This window comes from Hibiscus syriacus, unplaced genomic scaffold (assembly GCF_006381635.1).
Source record: "Hibiscus syriacus cultivar Baekdansim isolate YM2019G1 unplaced genomic scaffold, ASM638163v2 tig00110674_pilon, whole genome shotgun sequence".
Taxonomy (NCBI): Eukaryota; Viridiplantae; Streptophyta; class Magnoliopsida; order Malvales; family Malvaceae; genus Hibiscus; species Hibiscus syriacus.
The window spans coordinates 571,877-591,517 of NW_024062819.1; the positions used below are offsets into that span (position 1 = coordinate 571,877).

Below are 19,641 nucleotides of genomic sequence, written 5' to 3' on the forward strand. Positions count from 1 at the left end.
TATAATTTCGGTTGTAAGTCTTAAACCCCATAATGTAATTTTTTGATTACAATAAAAAATGTTATAAATTTGTATAACTTTTTAAATTGAACAGGATGACATTTTAGGTTGAAAACTGTCTTAAATTAGTCATAAATTAGATTATCGCACATAAGTACGGCTCGAAAGATTAAAAAAAGTTATTGGTGAGAAAAATTAAGGATTCAAGATAATTAATTTGACAATTGCAATGGAGGCATATAGTTTTTTAGAAAAATAAAATAAAGAAGGGACATTAGATAATTGAGTATCAGATAAATGAAATTTTATAATTCAAACTCGACCATTAAATTCATAAAAAAAACGAGTTGAGTACTTGACCTGAAAACTTGAGTATTTTCCTTTAAGATATTCAATAATTGTTAATTATGTAACATATTGTAAAATCTAAACAAAGATTCATACATAATTTTTATTCATAATAAAAATTGGAACATCACACGCCAAATGAGTCCGACAAGTTGCAGGCACCGAGGAGGAGAAATCAAATTTGGGAAGCACGTTGGCCATGAATGTCAGAGTCAGACATTTTGGTTCTTTCGCCACGTCAGCACCTCCAAATTCTTATCTTCCCAAAGATTTGGGCCTTAAACGAATTGGACTGTTTTAAAACTTCAATTTTTGTAACTTTAGGTCAAAATTCACACAGTACGTCATGCGTGTAAAAAAATTGACCATTATATCATCTCTAAAATTAATTTGGGATTTACGATAAATGTTATAGTGTAAGGAAAACTCGTCAAGTTCACATGAAGAGTTTGTTCAAATAATATTTTTTATTTAAACTTATCATGTCGAAGTGACGAATTTCAAATCACTATAACAAATATAATTGTTCCCAACATCATTTTTGTGGTGTCGTATTAAGCTAAATAAAAAACTCACTTTCTATATTGGGCTAATTTTGCCCTAATGTTTGCTCTACACTCTTATGTCCCAACCCAACAAGCTTTGCCTCTCAAATTTAATGGATAATAAACATGATATTTTATTTTTATTTATATATTTATTTATAAAATACTTTTTATAGATGTCATATTTATCGTGCATCTATATTTTTTATTCCAAATCTATTATATTTATTGTGTATCTATATTTTTTATTTCATATCGATTATATTTATTGTGTATCTATATTTTTATTTTGAATAGACAATATTTATTATCTATCTATATTTTTATTTTGAATATATCGATTTTTATTATATGCATTAAAATCGAAAAAGGAAAATGATTTATATTTATTAAATTTTATTATTTCATATATTTTAAATATATTTATACCTACTATAAATTTTATCATTATAGAAAGAAAATTGGGTAATTCGCCTTAAAAATGACAAAATGTTATATTTAGTCCCTTTTAAAAATAAAACTAAATTTAATCCTTTATTCCTCATGATTAAATATAATTTTTTTATTTAAAAGTTAATAGTTTGAATTAAAACCTTTTAAAGACTATAATTAGATTTTGTGAATTTATATTATTTTGATGTTATTTGATATATATATATATATAATTGTATTATATTGTGTTTAAAATATTATAGTATTTTATATGATGATAATAAATATTTGAATATTTTGCATGTGGCATATATGCATTATATTGATGTTAGTTTTTATATTATAGTGCAATATGTTTAATATATAATAATGGTTTTTGTGATTTTGTCTAATTGGACCCAAAAAAAAACTCAATTAAAATTAGAGTAAACTTTAGTATCTTAAATATGAGTTTTATTTTATTTAGTTCACCGAATACTTTTTTCCAAAATCAGATATAACATTTAGTTTTGATTTTATTTTAGTCACTCGGTGTTAAAAAATTAACCGTGATGTTTATACGTCATCATAAGATAATGTCACGTCATCATTGAAAAAAATAAAGAAAATATCACGTCAGTAATTTTATTAATGTTTTAATGACGAATGACCTAAATAAAACCAAAACATAACGTTAAATATAATTTAAAAAAACAGTTGAGTGATCAACGAAACAAAGTGATAGTTAGCATACTATATATATATATATATATATAATTTACCCTTAAAATTATAATAAAAACAAATATATTATTAAAAAAATGATTAGATTAATTAAAATTATTTCAACTCGATTTGATCAAATTTATAAAATAAATTAAAGTATTTAATTTTTTAATTATATTTAATATATTGATTTTGATTAAAAATTCGATCGAGTTAATCTAATAAACCGATTCCATGCATTGTTCCATTGGGCTCATCTATGCCCAGTAGATTTGGGCTGTCAATCACAGCCCTCAAATTTCTTTCCGAAACTACCCTCTTCAGTTTGTCAACTTTCTCGAAGAGAACCCAACAAGAGACGAGATTTCCCAAAAGGTCAAAGTCAGTTTCCTTTGACTACAGGGTTAAAACAGTCAATTAATCCCCCTTATAAGACTCACCACCATGTAATTAGTCACTACCCTCTTATTCCCCAAGGAAATTACCCTTTTTTCACACAATTTTTCTTCTTTGGAAGAACCAAAAAAGAAAGACATATAAATTACACGCCAATCCAAGCACGCCCTAGGGTTTTCTCCTTCCTCTCTCTTTTTCTTCTTCTTCTTCTTCTTCAGTACTCTTAGCAAATAAAAACCCAAACTCTAAATCCCTGCTTCAGCATTGTTTTTTTATAATAAAAGCTGTTTTTTATTTGATCTCTTCACCTTTAAGGCAAACTCTCAATAGCCTGAAGCTCAAAACCCCAATTTTCTCAACCTCTTCAAGAAACCACAGTTTGAATCAAAAAAGGTTTTTAACTTTGCTCTTGGAATCATCGACAATACAAGGAAAGAACAGTTAAAAGGGGAAAAATATTCAATATGGATGATGTAGAGAAGGCAATAATGATTAGCTTTGATGAATCAGGTGCCATAGATTCAGAGTTAAAATCCCAAGCAGTGAACTTTTGTCAGAAAATTAAAGAAAACCCATCAATATGTAGCCTTTGTATTGAGAAGCTGTGTTTTTGCAAGCTCGTTCAGGTTCAGTTTTGGTGTTTACAAGCTTTACAAGAGGTTATTAGGGTGAAATATGGGTCCATGAGCTTGGAAGAGAAGAACTTCATCCGAAAGTCGATTTTTTCAATGGCATGCTTGGAAGGTATAGATGATAAGATGTGTGCTGTTTTGGATAGTCCTGCATTTATAAAGAATAAGCTCTCTCAGGTTCTGGTTACTTTGATTTACTTTGAGTACCCTTTGATTTGGTCCTCGGTTTTTGTTGATTTTCTACCTCATTTGAGTAAAGGGGCTGTGGTGATCGATATGTTTTCTCGGATTTTGAATGCCTTAGATGATGAATTGGTTAGTATGGATTATCCACGAACACCTGAGGAATTGTCAGTTGCAGGAAGGGTTAAGGATGCAATGAGGAGCCAGTGTGTGCCTCAGATTGTTAGGGCATGGTATGACATTGTGTCTATGTATAAGAATTCCGATCCTGAAATATGTGCTACTGTTTTGGATTGTATGAGGAGGTATGTTTCCTGGATTGACATCGGGTTGATTGTGAATGATGCATTTATTCCACTTTTGTTCGAGTTGATTTTGGTTGATGGTTTGTCGGAACAGCTCCGTGCCGCTGCTGCAGGATGTGTTTTGGCAGTAGTTTCTAAGCGAATGGATGCACAGTCAAAATTATCCCTATTGAAGAGTCTTCAAATAAGTCGAGTTTTTAGCTTAGTATCTGATGATAATGATTCCGAGTTGGTTTCAGCAGTAGCAGCCTTAATTGCAGGGTATGCAGTGGAGGTTTTAGAGTGTTCCAAAAGGGTGAACTCAGAAGATGCTAAGGTGGTTTCCACGGAGCTTTTAGATGAAGTTTTGCCAACAGTTTTCTATGTAATGCAGAATTGTGAGATGGATGCAGCGTTTAGTATTGTCCAATTTCTTTCATGTTATGTTGCTACCATGAAAACACTTTCTCCTTTGCAAGAGAATAAAATGCTTCACATAAGTCAGATACTGGAAGTGATTCGTATTCAGATTCGTTATGATCCCACATACCGCAACAATCTCGATATATTGGATAACATTGGGGTGGAAGAAGAAAACAGGATGTCGGAATTCAGAAGGGATCTATTTGTGTTGCTACGAAATGTGGGTCGAGTAGCACCTGAAGTCACTCGGATCTTCATCAGAAATTCATTAGCTAATGCTATTACATCTTCATCAGACAAGAATGTCGAGGAGGTAGAAGCTGCCCTTTCCCTTTTGTATGCTCTTGGAGAGTCTATGAATGACGAGGCGATGAAGGTGGGGAATGGACTATTAAGTGAACTGGTGACAAATCTTTTGTCAACAAGATTTCCTTGTCATTCCAATAGGGTAGTTGCCCTTGTGTACTTGGAGACAGTAGCAAGGTATATGAAGTTCATCCAGGAGAATGTGCAATATATTCCTTTGGTTTTAGCTGCCTTTCTTGATGAAAGTGGTATACACCATCCAAACATCTATGTGAGTCGCAGGGCCAGTTATCTGTTCATGAGGATTGTTAAATTGCTGAAATCAAAGCTTGTGCCTTTCATAGAGACAATTTTGCAGGTATTGCTACTTTCCAAGCACGTTTTTGAACGTTTATTGTCACCTTATTCTCAAAATTACCTACTGGAATCTTTTATTGATGGTCAGAGCCTGCAAGACATAGTTGCTCGATTTACAAGTATGAGTTTTGCATCAAAGGAACCTACAGGATCTGAAGATGGTGCTCATATTTTGAGGTATTTATCAAATTCTTATGTTTCTATCCAGTAACCTACTTTCCTTTTTTGGCGTGTTTACTCTTGTACCTCTACTCTTTATGTTCCCATGGATAGACATCGGTATCCCTTGTTTTATCAGTTGGTGACATTTTTGCTGCTCCCCTCCCATATTTTTTCACAGGCAATTGGTCTATTGATTGGAATGGAAGATGTCCCGCTGGAAAAGCAATCCGATTATCTCTCTTCATTGCTCACTCCTCTTTGTCAACAGGTTTTGATCTGTACTGTGAAGTCTTTAACTATTTTGCATGGTCTTCTTACGTGATCAGCATGTTAGCAAATTGATTTTTTATACGTTTTGGGGCTGCATTTTACTCGTATGGTTTATGTCGCAGGTTGAGGCATCACTAATGAATTCAAAAGTGTTGAATCAGGAAGAATCTACTGTACAAATTGCTAATCTCCAGCAAATAATTGTGGCAATTAATGCTCTAAGCAAGGTTACCCGTCTATCTTTTGACCATCTAATATGCTTCTTGATGAAGCATTTGTCGTTAAATATGTTTGCCTTTCAAAAAAATCTTCTTTTTACTACTGTTTCCTACCATCCTGAATTCTTTGAAAGTGCTTCTGGAATAGAAGTTTCTCTTAAAAACTCTTGGATTTCATTTTATACCAATAAATTTTGGTAAAACCATTTGCTGTAGCCATATGGCTCATTATCTTGTCATTTAGGGTGCTACATCATGTTACAGTCCCATCTTTAGTTGTTAATTTCAGCGTATCATGAGCTCATTCTCTTAATTTTATTCATTATCCAGGGTTTCAGTGAGCGCCTTGTAACTTCTAGTCGCCCTGCAATTGGTCACATGTTTAAGCAGGTTAGTTTCAAAGATGGATGATTTTACTTGTACTTTAACTGCACCTCTTTCTACAGTCAAAGGTTGAGAAATTTCTATATTTTTTCTCCCTCTAGTAGTTCATAACCGATCTTTTGTTGCTTGTATGTTTTAGATTATTAACGTGGATGTTTTGGAATGAAATAGTGCCTTTTTTTTAATTTATTTATTTTTTGATAAAAAGAGAGGCCTCATTAAAAAAAACCCTTCTTAACCGTCAAGCTACGGAAATAGCTCAACAGACATTGGAAGGAGGAAAAGAGTGCCTCAAATTTTATTACTACAATACCAAATACATCAAGAGTACATATTAACCAATTACAACCAGAACACGTCCTGAAGAATCATTAATTTTGCTTTATTTCTTTTGATCCAGACATTGGATGTTCTTCTCCAAATTCTTGTTGTATTTCCAAAGGTAGAGCCTTTGAGGACTAAGGTACTAGCTTAATGCTGAATATTGAATTAACTTGGTCTTGTTCAGTCTAAAACATTACCTAAAGCTAATTTCTTTGATGTTTAGGTTTTATCATTCATACACCGTATGGTGGAGACCTTAGGAGCATCTGTGTTTCCTTATCTTCCGAAGGCATTGGAGCAGTTACTTGCAGAAAGTGAGGTAATGATCTTTTAAAATTTTAGCCTATTTTCAACATGCCTTTTCTATTTTTAAAAGGACAGATGTGCCATTAAACAGCAATTCTCAGGGTATTATTTTTTTTAATCAAACAAAATATCAAATTGACCTTTGGAATCTGCATAATTTGCTGCATCCAAAACTAGATGCAGGGTTTTTGTTGTTAAACAGTAATAGTTTTTTATGCGAAGTTCTAGTTATTTATTTATTTATTAATACCGGGAAGAAATATGATCCAAGCTGGAGTTACTTCTCGAACACAACATGCTTTCTTGTTTGCATGGGATCTCGGTTTCCGTATGTATGTTTTATCTTTCCGTATTTGGTTTCAACATAACCTGTTTCGGCCTTCTTGAAAAAATCACTTAGTGATATCTTCCACCTTGATATATGCAAATATTGTCCTCTGGAACTATATTTGGAATTTTCAGTTGCAAATTTATTTATTCGATTCTGGATTATCTCCTTTTGTAGCCAAAGGAAATGGCTGGTTTCCTCGTACTGCTCAATCAACTTATGTGCAAATTCAACACCTTGGTCCGTGAAATATTGGAAGAAGTATTTCCTACTATTGCTGGTAGAGTATTTAGTGCCATCCAAAGGGTTGCTGATTCTTCAGGACCTGAAACCAACACAGAGGTAGATAACTATTACTAGTACACATTTCTGAACTTCCATTTAATTCTTCGGGCTCTTAGCTGAAGTCTGACTTGTCTTTGTGGTGTGAAATTAAACATATTCTTTCATAGAATTTTATCGTTATTATCATCTGCTGCATTCATTGTATTGCTTTATGATTTGGTTTGAACTTGCTCTCTTTTCATGGTAATTCCTGGTTAAAATGTTGGTTGTCCAAAACTTAGTTATTGATTTCGTATGCAATTAGTAATCTTTTTAACTTCCAGTTAACTGTGATACACTGCAACAGCATTTCTGTGTTCATTGAACTTTCCTTTTTCTTTTTTAGGAAATTCGGGAACTGCAAGAACTTCAAAAGACATTATATACTTTTCTTCACGTGATAGCCACACATGATCTCTCTTCCGTTTTCCTTTCCCCCAGAAACCGGGACTACTTGAATTCAATTATGCAGTTGCTATTACATACATCTTGCCACCATAAGGATATAGTTACAAGAAAGGTATGTGTTAATAGCTTTGTTGTTTTATCATTACCAGAACATTTAGACATTTTAAAGTTTCTACGATAATCAGGAGCTGGATCTAACTTTCTGTTATTGCTGTCTGTGAAATAGGCTTGTGTACAGATATTTGTCAAATTAATTAAAGACTGGTGTGCCAGTTCTTCTGGCGAAGAAAGGGTTTGTTTACCTTCTAATTGTTATACTTACCTTTGTTGTGTGAATTTCATGATGCTTATGACTCTAACCGATTAAATATTTTATAGGTGCCTGGTTTCAAAAGTTTTATCATAGAGACCTTTGCCACAAACTGTTGTTTGTACAGCGTGCTTGACAAATCCTTTGAGTTTGGTGATGCAAATACTGTAAGAGAAAATGTTTTTTAATTGATTTGCTTAGTTTGTGATTTGCATTTGTCTGTGTTTGTGTTAGTGGTTGCATCGGGCATTATATTGTTGAAAATGCTTAAGCCCAAAGAAAAGAAAAGGTCTTCTTTCTATCTAATAAAGTCATCCCTGATTGTTTTTTTCCAAGAACGGATTCATTGCCTCCGTAAAATGACATGCAGTTGTGTTATTGTATCTTTTGTTAACGAGTATTTCAGAAATGATTATAGCATGGTAACATGGTTTGAGGGCTTTTATTTATTTGAAGAGAATTCTTATTCTGGTTCGCTACATCTTTTGCATCGATATACTTTCTCACATAGTTTAGTGCATGATAATTTGAAGCAAAAGCTGCATTAGAGTTCGGTTGGCATGCATTGAAGTAACAATAGAGTAACGTTTATTTCCTGTTCGAAAGCTGAATGATTACCTTCTCTTTGACATTGCTTGCAAAGAGAAATATTTGCTTTGATATAGACAATTTCTTAAGGCTGACTCATTATTTCGTGTATATTTACAGCTTGTTTTATTTGGAGAAATAGTGTTGGCTCAGAAGGTGATGTATGAGAAGTTTGGGGATGATTTTCTTGTTCATTTCGTATCAAAAGGACTTCCATCTGCGCACTGTCCACAAAATCTGGCGGAGCAGTATTGCCAAAAGTTGAAGGTACTATTCCTTGTAATCCTTCTAAATTTTATTTCTCATGCCATAATATATCCATGATTCGTTACCAGTTACCGCTCCTATTGTAATCAGATTATCTTTTGTTATTGTTTTATTTAATTTTTTGTTTGATTTTTACATGGTCACTGTCGAAAATTTCAGCTGAAAATTTCAGCCTGCCCTAGTGTAGCATGAAACAATGACCTAAACTATGTCGGGACCAGTTATTCGTTTCTTATTGTTTTATTTAGCATGTTGATATACTACGTCGGGACCATGCTTCTCTGGCCTTAGGATCAGTTATTCAAACCGTTGCATTACGACCTTAAAATGGCACCTATACTCCTCTGTAGCTCTAAACTATCTCAACGATTTGATGGTTTGTATTTGCAGGGTAGCGACCTGAAGGCACTGAGATCATTTTACCAGTCACTTGTCGAACATTTACGACACCAACAGAACGGAAGCCTTGTTTTCAGATAGCATCAGGCAAATGATTATTATTGGGGCTATCCATCTATACACACATTGTTTCCCACCAAAGGTTGCCCATCATCTTGCACTTGTGGTTGTTTCTTTTTCCCCCCATATTTCAAGATAAAAAGAAAAGCGAAGAGTTTCTTATGATATTAAGTCAATGCTTGCAGGTTTCTATGTGTAAATATCAAATGTGTCGTGTTGCTTATTCCATGGACAAAGAGGTATTTTCCTTCTAAAGTTGCTCAGATACCCATCCTGGTGAGAGTTTTTGTGAGAGCTCTTCATAGTTTTCCTTTTTTTTGAACACAAATTTGTTCTTTTGATTATTACCCGAACGACAACGTAAACCAACAACAACAAAAAAAGCCAATTAGGTTTTGAGTTAATGACGATCTCCTGGAAATCACGAGAGATTCCATGTTGATTTTCTCTGTACATAAATATCATGTGTGGGTTCTTAATTCAGATATATTTCGGCCGACATTAACATTATTATTGTGTATTGATCGGATGAATTTATTTATTGACGTGCTTAAATCGTATAACGATGGATGAATTTTATCGATGAATGAGACCTCTAAAAAGTAGAGGTTGACATCGATATATATGCAGTTAATATTAGGTCTAATAGTATTAGTGTAGAATAACCTTGTGTCCGATTCGAAATAGTTGAAACAAAATATGATGAATACTACATTGATCGGTTAAATGCTGAGGACATCGACCGTGTAGACTGTGGTGGTTCGGGTGGTGCAAATGACGACGAGTAGAAAACGTTCGTTTTTTTCTCGATTAGTTGGGGAAAACGATACCATATCGATGAACGTTTCCTCCCGGGTCGATGAATAAATTGTACTCGTTGCCGTCGGATAATATATGGCTTGAACCATCACGTTTAATCCTTCAGATCTATTTTCTGTTTTAATCCCACAACGTCATTAGTCCTCGAGGTAGGATCTTCACACCCTAATATGCAAGGCTTGAAGGTTTTACAAGAGAATACAATATCTAGCAATATTTTAATATTATGAATTAATAAAATAACTCAATAAATACCGTTTTATTGTATTTAAAATCATAAGAAATTAAATAAATAAAGACAAATATGAAATGATCTTGGTGAATTTCATTGTAAAACTTCAAAAAATAAAAAATAAATAAATTTTCCTCTGTCAACGACTTCACCAACCCACCCGCCACCTGCTTAACATTTTTTGGACAAAACATGAAATCCATGTTTTTTTCTGATATTTTTATTACATGTAAATTTCTTGCTGTTGGAGATGGTCTTTTATCTTTTATTAATTAAATTAGGAATGATTCATCCCTAATTTGTTTGAGTAATTATTACGTAACCATCACATTTCAATGTTTTTCAGCTCAATCTGCACCCTAATTCTTTCGTCTAACCATTAAAAAATCTAAAATCTGTTCTGATAACAAAAGTCTGGAGTTGAAAATTTATACGAATAAGGAAAAAATATACATCATAAATCATCTCATTCTTTTATTTCTTTTGATATAAAAGGATTAAGTCTTTCACTGAAATTTTAATTTGATTAGTAGGTGAAAAAAATATAAAATAATAAAGTTAGTTATATATGATACTTTTTTATTATGTTAGCATAATTATCACTATTTCTAAAATAAATTTAGATGTATTTAAAAGTTATATATATATGTGGAAAAATTTACAGCGCTCGACGAACACCAATGAACACCATTAATTTAATTTATAAAAATTTAAAATTTAAATGACCCAATGTATAATTATAAATTAGTTAAAAAATTAAAGATAAATTATTTAAAATAAAGGGTAAACTATAACGGTGACCACCTAACTATTGCCCCTTTTCATTTTGACCATCATTTTTGAAATTTTGTCAATCATGTCACTCAACTATTTAATACATTCAATTAAGCCACTTCACATTAATTTTTAACGGTGAAGCTGATGCAACAGTTAAAATATTTGGTATAATTATAAATTTGGTCACTGTTACTTATAAATTCTATCAATTTGTTTAATAAATTAAATTATGTTTTATGAATGGTATAGGTTCTCAAATCATAACCAAATAAATAGAAAAAACGATAATGCATAAAACCTGATTTTGGTTTTAGGCTAACAACATAAAGTTGAACCTTTTGGTACTGTCAAATTTTTACGGGTCTGAAAGTTATTCTGGGGATTAACTCACGAAACCCGTTGTGGGCTAAGTCGAGAGAGATAGTCAGGTGGAGGGAGATGGTCTCTGAGTCAAAGTAGGACATTGAAGAGAAATATTTGACCATAAAAGGAAAAAATAATATATCACGTGGTTATTTTTTAATGACAACTGAAAACGATAATTATAATAAATACATATTAAAAATTCAAATATTTTATAATAAATTTTAAAAATTTAGTGCCCAAAATAAAAACATCTTAAAAGCTTGGTGACTATTTTTCTCACCCATAATTTGTTTGTTGCTATTACTATCTTTTAGGGTTAAATTTATTTTAATTTATTAAAATTAGGACCAAATTCATAGAATATATAAGTAACAATGATCAAATGTGTAATTATACTAAATATCTTAACTGCCACATCAACTTCTTCGTTAAATATTAACAACAAGTGACTTAATTGAATGCATTTAAATATTTGATTGACCTGATTGACAAAATTTCAAAAATGGTAGTCAAAATGAAAAAGGACAATAGTTAGGTGGTCACTTATATAGTTTACCATTTATTTTAAATTTTCAACTAATTTATAATTATACGTTGAGTCCTTTATTATTTTAAACTTTTATAAATTAAATTAATGGTATTCATCGTTAATGGTGTTCATTGCTGCTAGTCGAGCGTAGAAGAATCATCATATATATATATATATATATATATTGATTGAGTTTAATTTAATTAATACTTTTACTAATACAATATACAAAAATATATATGATTGAATATATTTAAGCATTTAATATTTTTAATTTTAAGATAAAAATAAATTTAAATAATGTAAATATTGTAGTATTAAATATTGTAGTATTAAATAATAAATATATGTGTGAAAAGTTTGTGTTTGTTGAATTGCAGTCTTTTTTATTTTATTTATAAATTTTTTTGAAGTTCGTACTATTCATTACGTAATAAAAATTATTTAATAATTCAATTAGGGTTGAAAATGCGCAGGGCCAAAAGTCTAGGACGTGTGAGATTGGGATTAGCAGTAATTTTCATACTATTTAATTATAAGATTATTATATAGTATTATTAAAAAAATTCTAATTTTACAGACAATGTTGTAAAATTATTATGTCTTTAATTGATATTTTAAAAAATATACGTTGATTAAATGAGAATTACACAATTATATTATATTCATGTAATTAAAATATTTATCATCAATATACCAAAAGATATTTATTTAAATAATTAATTGAAGATACATATTAATTTCTTAATCCAACATATAAAATAAAAACCTCTCTCATTAATAATTATCCTTATTATAAATTAGAAAAATAATTATCCTTATTATAGATATTATACCAAATGATATTTTTTAAATAATTAATTGAAGATACATATTAATTTCTTATTCCAGCATATAAAATAAAAATCTCTCTCACTAATATATTAAATAATTATCCTTATCATTCATTATAATACTAAAAATCTCTCTCATTCATATATCTCAACTAATTTTTAAAATTCAAATATCACACATGTGAAACACATCAAAAAATTAAAATGTGATTTATTATAAGTGTGCATACGCACATAAAATAATCTTTAGCTAAACCAACAATCAATCGGTTTAGTGGGATGAGACAATAGATCCTTTAAGTAATGTCATAGGTTCAAATATTGACGATTGCAAATTGAGTAAATTAGGTTGAGAGAGTCGCCATTGCCTTTGTAGTACCTGATCTAGATTAATCGATCAATAGATCGAATACCGGTGATTATACAAAAAAATAATCTTCAATATATATATATATATATATATATAGGCTTAATACAAAAATAAGTACTTAAAAATTGTCTCAAAAAAACGTTTTAGCACATAAAGATTTTTTTCGTTAAAAATATGTGCTTAAAGTTTTCTCCATTATATTTTTAGGTGTCAAACGTTAAAAAAACTCGTTAAATAATACATATCACGTCTAGATTTTTTAAAAATAAATTATTATTTAAAAAGATTTTTTAAAAATATCTGGACGTAACATATATCACTTAACGGTTTTTTTAACGATAGACACCTAAAAGTGTAACGAGAAAACTTTAGACACCTATTTTTAACAAAAAAAAATTTCTAAGAACAAAAAATAATTTTAAGTATAATTTAAACTCTTATTTTTATATTAAGCTATATATTCTACCTCTCTCAATCTATACATATTATGCAAGTCTTTTGTATATATTATTATTGTATATACTGGTGCAGAAAGCCTAAAGTCAATATACTTTCTAGAAGAAGAAAAAAAAGACTTTTCTGTTCCAAATTCAGTATTTTAAATCAGAATTTCACTGTTCATGGGAGATAAAAGAACTTCGCTGTTGAACAAAATTAAATAAGAATTTGTGAAGAAGGAAAATGAGGTGATTGGTTGAAGACTTGGGTTCTTTTGAGTCTTCTAATCCAATCAGATTTTATTTCAAGTCCTATTATGAATCTTAGGGTCGTGATTGGATTTTCGGGGTTCTGTACAAATTTTTATAATGGGGTTTATATTTTTTAGATATATTTGATTTTCGGACAATAATAGTGGCATTTTTTTGATAAACGTCGCGATAGATCCATCTATAATGATGTTTTATTAATAAAACCGCAATAATAATAACGTTTTTTTGAAAAACGTCACAATAGGTCTATCTATAGTCGCGCAGTTCGCGCCGCCTCAGCCACGGCCCTAAATTGAATCTCATCTTTCTATTTTATAAAAAAAATAAAGATTAATATCTATATTTCTTTTTGAATAATCTAAAGTAAGTACGTGACATTATCTGTTCAATGATTAATATCTATACTTTAATTTATCAGAATTTATTTTTCATATTTTATAAAAAAAATCGATAAATTAATCTATTTGTCTAATACAATAATTTATATACAAAAAATTAAAATAAAGGGGATAAATATATAATTAATGCAAAATGAAGGGATGAAATTCAAAATTAGACCTTTATTTTACTTCTTATTTAAACCATCTCTGAGATTAGCTGGAAGCCGTATCACACCCCCTAAAATGAGAGAGAGAAAAACAACGAACTTTGGAATGACAAAAATGGCTCTCAAAAGGTATTTGTCATTGAAAAACATAATCCCAAGCTGCATAAAACCCCAATCTTCATGCCCAAAAGTTCATGCTTCAAAGCAGAGTCCGAGCCAGAGATTATCACTAAATGAGTTTAGCCACACAGGGTCTCCATTGTCATTGACCGATCTCTCGAACTCCCTCATCAGCCTCCATGTCTTCACGTTCAAGGAACTAGAGTTGATAACTCACAGATTCTCCAAGTGTAATTTTCTTGGTGAAGGTGGATTTGGACCTGTTTACAAAGGGTTCATAGATGACAATCTCAGGCCTGGCTTGAAAGCTCGATCTGTTGCAGTCAAGGTGCTTGATTTGGATGGCACTCAAGGCCACAGGGAATGGCTGGTAAGCAACCAAAATTTCAAGTTTTCAAGTTTGTTTCTTTGAGTTCAAAGATGGTGAAAATGACCTTTTTTTTTACAGGCTGAAGTTATCTTTTTGGGGCAATTGAAGCACCCTCACCTGGTGAACTTGATTGGGTATTGCTATGAAGATGAACATAGGCTTCTGGTTTATGAATACATGGAAAGAGGCAATTTGGAGGATAAGTTGTTTAAAAGTTTGTGTTTCTAAGTCTTTTTACCTTTCAAATGTGTGATTTTCTTAGTCAAATTATGCTGAATTACTCTAATCCAGGACCTTAGAGATAATAACACTCACTTTTACTACGAAGGTCGCTCGTTAGGTTCGATTTTCTATTGTTAAATTAAGATTTTGTAAGTTTTTCTACTTTATGAATGCAGGGGATGGTCCGCCGTTGCCTTGGCTGACGAGATTGAAAATTGCTCTTGGAACTGCAAAAGGGTTGGCATTTCTACATGAAGAGGAGAAGCCTGTCATTTACAGGGATTTCAAAACCTCAAACATCTTATTAGACATGGTAAAAACATCCCCTTTTCGAATTCGACATGCTCTAATGCATCAGCAGAGACTGAATGTTTTACTTTGTTTTCAGGCTTATAATGCAAAGGTCTCGGATTTCGGATTGGCGACCGACGGACCGGAAGGCGAAAAATCGCATGTTACAACTGCAGTCATGGGCACGGAAGGCTATGCTGCTCCTGAATACATTACCACCGGTACTATAAAGTGCAGCACTTGTCTTAGTTTTGACGAAATTATTGGAAAGAATTTATGTGATTTCGGGTTGGCATTTGCAGGGCATTTGACGACTATGAGCGATGTGTTCAGCTTCGGAGTTGTGCTGTTAGAATTGTTGACGGGTCTGAAATCGGTCGACAAGTCGCGACCTGGTCGAGAAAAGAACCTTGTGGAATGGGCGAGGCCTGTTTTGAAGGACCCTTACAAACTTGATGCAATAATGGACCCTAGACTTGAAGGGCAGTACTCAACTGAAGGGGTTAAGAAGGCGGCTGCATTGGCTTATCAGTGTCTAAGCAACCACCCCAAGTCTAGACTAACTATGAGCAATGTGGTCAAGGCTTTAGAGCCTCTCCTCGACTTAACCGACATCCCGGCCGGACCCTTTGTGTATCGAGTTCCGGCCGACGATAATAGCGAACCCGTCATTCGGAAGATCGAACAACGAGAGGAAGAGCTACAAATCGTGAAAAAGGAAGAAAAGAAAGAGAAAAGACGATTGGCACGCCGAAAAATTCGACGTATTCGAGTCCGAGTTAAGCCATCGAGGTCTCGAGTCGTCTATTCGGACACTGATTTGTACAAGGCTTTAGGGTCTAGTTTATACGCTCCCAAGCACTAGAAACAATCTAGACAAACATACCCAGCAAACAAGCATACTTTAAACATTTGAAGTTTCTCTTCTTTATTTTTTAAATTCAATATTCTATTTTTGTCATTGTCCATCCTAGGGTTTTAAATAGCGTTGCCTTCCAATATATTCGCTATACTTGCAATAGCGTCCGCTATGACTAGGGATGACAACGGGCCGGGTTCGGGCCGGGTATTGGTCCCCCGTCCTCGTCTCCGTTTAAAAAACCGGTACCCGTCCCCGTTTAAAAAACCGCGGGGATTTAAACGGGGATCCCCGTCGGGTAATCGGGGAAAACCGCGGAGAAACGGGTATCCCCGTTTAGCATAAACGATTATTTAAACAGGTATTGGGCCGGGTATTGAGTCGGGTATTGGGTCGGTATTGGGCCGGGAATCGGGCCGGGTATATATATATATTTAAATTAAATATATATTTTTTATTTAAATTAAATTTATTAATATTATATATATATATATATAAATAATTATTTTTAATATTTATCGGGGCGGGTAATCGGGGCGGGGATTACCAAACCCGTCCCCGTCCCCGTTTAAAATAAATGGGTTTTCCCCGTCCCCGTCCCCGTCCCCGTTTATCATCCCCGAACACGACCCGTTTAATTCGGTTTTCGATTTTCTCCGTCGGGTTCAAGTTTTTTTGCCATCCCTAGCTATGACTGGTAAACTCGACATGACCGAAAACACGACCGCTACCGCAATTTGAATCTCTGATCCATCCCTTTAGAAAGTCATGAAAAATAGGAGTTCCCATAGAAAGACTTGACATCTTTCCTGGAAACTACCACTTGGATGAAATTGACTGAGATTCATTGTGTTGGGACCTTGATGAAAATTTGCCTGCTAAATTCTTCTGGGTTCAAATGGTCAACATTTATATAAATAATAGTTGAGATAAGAAGCGAGGAAACTTGCCGTGTGACATGGATGAACAAAGTCCTGTTCAGCCATTGAAAAACCAGACGAGTCGATGCAGATTTTACCAAAAGCTGGTAGAAATCCTTTCGTGCTAGTTATACCACTTCCCACCAACCCCACATTTGAACCTCTAAAGATGGAAAAATCTGATTTAAAAAAGTTGGTAGATTATGGCAAACTTTTGAAAACTCTTTTGTTGCTCATAATTCTTGGTAAGGCAAGATATTTGTGCAAGTATTTCTGGGGTAGGGAGTGGACAAATAGGGCAAGGAACAAGCAGCCATTACTTGCATGATTCATGATGACATCTATTGTAGACGTCACTATGATGAAACTTTGAGGGCTCGAATTGTTCATGTTTAAAACTAATAATGACTTGACAAGTATTTATAAAAGTTTATACTAAATTTAAAATAATATAAACTGATATTTGTTATCCACCAAGTTTTAGTGTGAAACAAATGTGAGAACCAAATATTATGCGGCAATAACAAAAAAAATTCAATTAGTTCATTAATTTTTTTGTGTGATAAAAGTAACTAATTTTATTCAAAATAAGAAATATATCGAATTACAATAAAGATTACAATCACAATCGTAAATTAAGCACATAATTAATAAAATTTCTTATAATTATTGAAACAAAACTAGTAACTTAATGTCACATAAATATCATACAAGGAGAGATTAAATATAACCAAGAAACTCGAACAAGATAATTACAAACAGATCTGATTGCATCGGCAAACAGACCACAAAAGGGGATCAAGATATTGAAAGACTATCGACAAATCGTAAATCAAACTCGAGCGATGTGAAAAACTATCCACGAACGCAAATCAGGTTTCGAAATCCAATCCGAGGGTCCAAAGCAGAGAGGATCACAAAATATCGGATAAGCGTCATCTTAATCGGTCGTGACGATGTCAAACCAACTCTTAGAAAAAATAAATAAATAACGACCAAATAATCGAAAAACATGCCAAAAAACATAAGAAAACATGCCATAAAGGTTTATGAAAACGTGAAACACATATAGACATTGAAAATAAAAAAATAAAAGAAAATAAAGATACGATATAGAAAGTAAAAGAAAATAAAGAATACGGGTGGTCGGCAATCAATATTAAAGTTAGTGCCCCCGTCGATCAACAAAGACAGAAAAAAGAGATGAGTGACACACCAATGAGATAAAACTAGAATTTTAGGGTTTTTAAAGATAAATGAAAAAAATTAGGTCATTAAATTTTTATTTTCGTTTCAATCAAGTCTTTTTATAATATTATAGTCTTTCGCATTTACACCCTCAAAGTTTAAAATCTTATTGGAGGGTAACATTTATTGAATTATTTAGAATTAGAATGAGGGTCAAATTGAAATGATTTATAAGTACTAAAGATTAAATTTATTGAGAAATTTTTTAATTAAGGCTAAATGATTTGAATCTGTTAATATAAAAGATTAAATGTGTTATTATATAAATTTTAAATTGTCACATCAATCATTTAGTTATTGATTTAATGACGCATGGTTTGATTAAAACCGAAATAAAAGTTTAATGATTTCATTAATAAAAAGAAAATTATACAGTGGTTAGAATAAAATTGTTTCATTAATTTAACAAGTATCAATGTAAATTACCATAAAAAAAGCCCCTCAAGGAACTCTACGCATATTAAATCAATGTGTAAATCGTGTTGAATTGGTTATCCACCAAGTTTTAGTATGAAATAAATGAGAGAACCAAATATTATGCTGCAATGTAGGATAAATTATCAAATTAGTCATTAAATAACAAAAAATATTCAATTAGGTCATAGAATTTTATTTTTGTTTCAATCAAGTCCTTTTGTAATATTATAGTCTTTCATATTTACACATTCAATCAATTTAGTCCTAATTCAAAATTAATTCAAGAAATTTAACCCTCAATGTTTAAAATCTTATTGGAGGGTAACATTTACTGAATTATTTAGAATTAGAATGAGGGTCAAATTGAAATGATTTATAAGTTCTAAAGGTTAAACTTATTGAATAAATTTTTAATTAAGACTAAATGATTTGAATCTCTTACTATAAAAGACTAAATGTGTTTTTATATAAATTTTAAATTGTCACATCAACCTTTAAGTTATTGATTTAACGATAAATGGTTTGATTGAAATCAAAATAAAAATTTAATGGCTTCATTAATAAAAAGAAAATTATATAGTGGTTAGAATAAAATTGATCCCATAATTTAATGAGTAGTAATGTAAGTTATGATAAAAAAACCCCTCAAGGAACTCTAAGCATATTAAATCAATGTGTAAATCGTGTTGAATTGGTAAAAAAAAAAAAGCATTACTGAATTTCAACTCACAATCAACCATTCATACCACACAATTTATGCTGTATATATACAAATCTCGACTAAGCAGACGTAATACCGATGTATGGCTGACATAAACTGTACATGGTGTTTGCATATATTCTGCTGAAATAACTGTAAAAAATCATAAATAATCTGAGCGTAACATTTTCTAATAATGTGTCGGTTAATGTTATATTTTGAAAATCAAATTTTCGAAAATAATATTACATTCCGTGAATCCCTCTTTTTCTTGGTATCAAAGGCAATTGAACGCCAACTGGGTGGTTAATCTTGAATATCTTGTTGCATAACCCACTGTTATCTCCTCCTT

General features: G+C 31.9%; 2 protein-coding genes across 2 annotated transcripts; both read left to right on the forward strand.

Annotated features, from left to right (window-relative positions):
• Positions 1-2,529: 2,529 nt before the first annotated feature.
• Positions 2,530-9,389, forward strand: LOC120137619 (exportin-T-like). Its single transcript, XM_039153321.1, has 14 exons — positions 2,530-4,612; positions 4,700-4,807; positions 4,952-5,041; positions 5,166-5,270; positions 5,592-5,651; positions 6,046-6,108; positions 6,193-6,288; positions 6,781-6,945; positions 7,274-7,447; positions 7,562-7,627; positions 7,714-7,812; positions 8,354-8,500; positions 8,891-9,044; positions 9,145-9,389. Exons 1-13 carry the CDS (start codon positions 2,891-2,893, stop codon positions 8,978-8,980), a joined length of 2,985 nt encoding a protein of 994 aa, XP_039009252.1. The 5' UTR covers positions 2,530-2,890; the 3' UTR covers positions 8,981-9,044; positions 9,145-9,389.
• Positions 9,390-14,211: 4,822 nt separating this feature from the next.
• LOC120137528 (putative receptor-like protein kinase At1g72540) lies at positions 14,212-16,072 on the forward strand. The gene is made up of 5 exons (XM_039153259.1): positions 14,212-14,632; positions 14,711-14,846; positions 15,031-15,167; positions 15,243-15,366; positions 15,448-16,072. Exons 1-5 carry the CDS (start codon positions 14,219-14,221, stop codon positions 16,008-16,010), a joined length of 1,374 nt encoding a protein of 457 aa, XP_039009190.1. The 5' UTR covers positions 14,212-14,218; the 3' UTR covers positions 16,011-16,072.
• The last annotated feature ends 3,569 nt before the right edge of the window (positions 16,073-19,641 follow it).

Excerpts from the sequence above, each read along its gene's own strand:
- LOC120137528 (XM_039153259.1), top strand. The coding sequence starts at position 14,219 with ATGAGAGAGAGAAAAACAACGAACTTTGGAATGACAAAAATGGCTCTC. Across the intron at positions 14,633-14,710 it reads AAGGCCACAGGGAATGGCTG|GCTGAAGTTATCTTTTTGGG; the intron begins GTAAGCAACCAA and ends TTTTTTTTACAG. Across the intron at positions 15,168-15,242 it reads CAAACATCTTATTAGACATG|GCTTATAATGCAAAGGTCTC; the intron begins GTAAAAACATCC and ends CTTTGTTTTCAG.
- LOC120137619 (XM_039153321.1), top strand. The coding sequence starts at position 2,891 with ATGGATGATGTAGAGAAGGCAATAATGATTAGCTTTGATGAATCAGGT. Across the intron at positions 4,808-4,951 it reads GGTATTTATCAAATTCTTAT|GCAATTGGTCTATTGATTGG; the intron begins GTTTCTATCCAG and ends ATTTTTTCACAG. Across the intron at positions 6,946-7,273 it reads GACCTGAAACCAACACAGAG|GAAATTCGGGAACTGCAAGA; the intron begins GTAGATAACTAT and ends TTTCTTTTTTAG.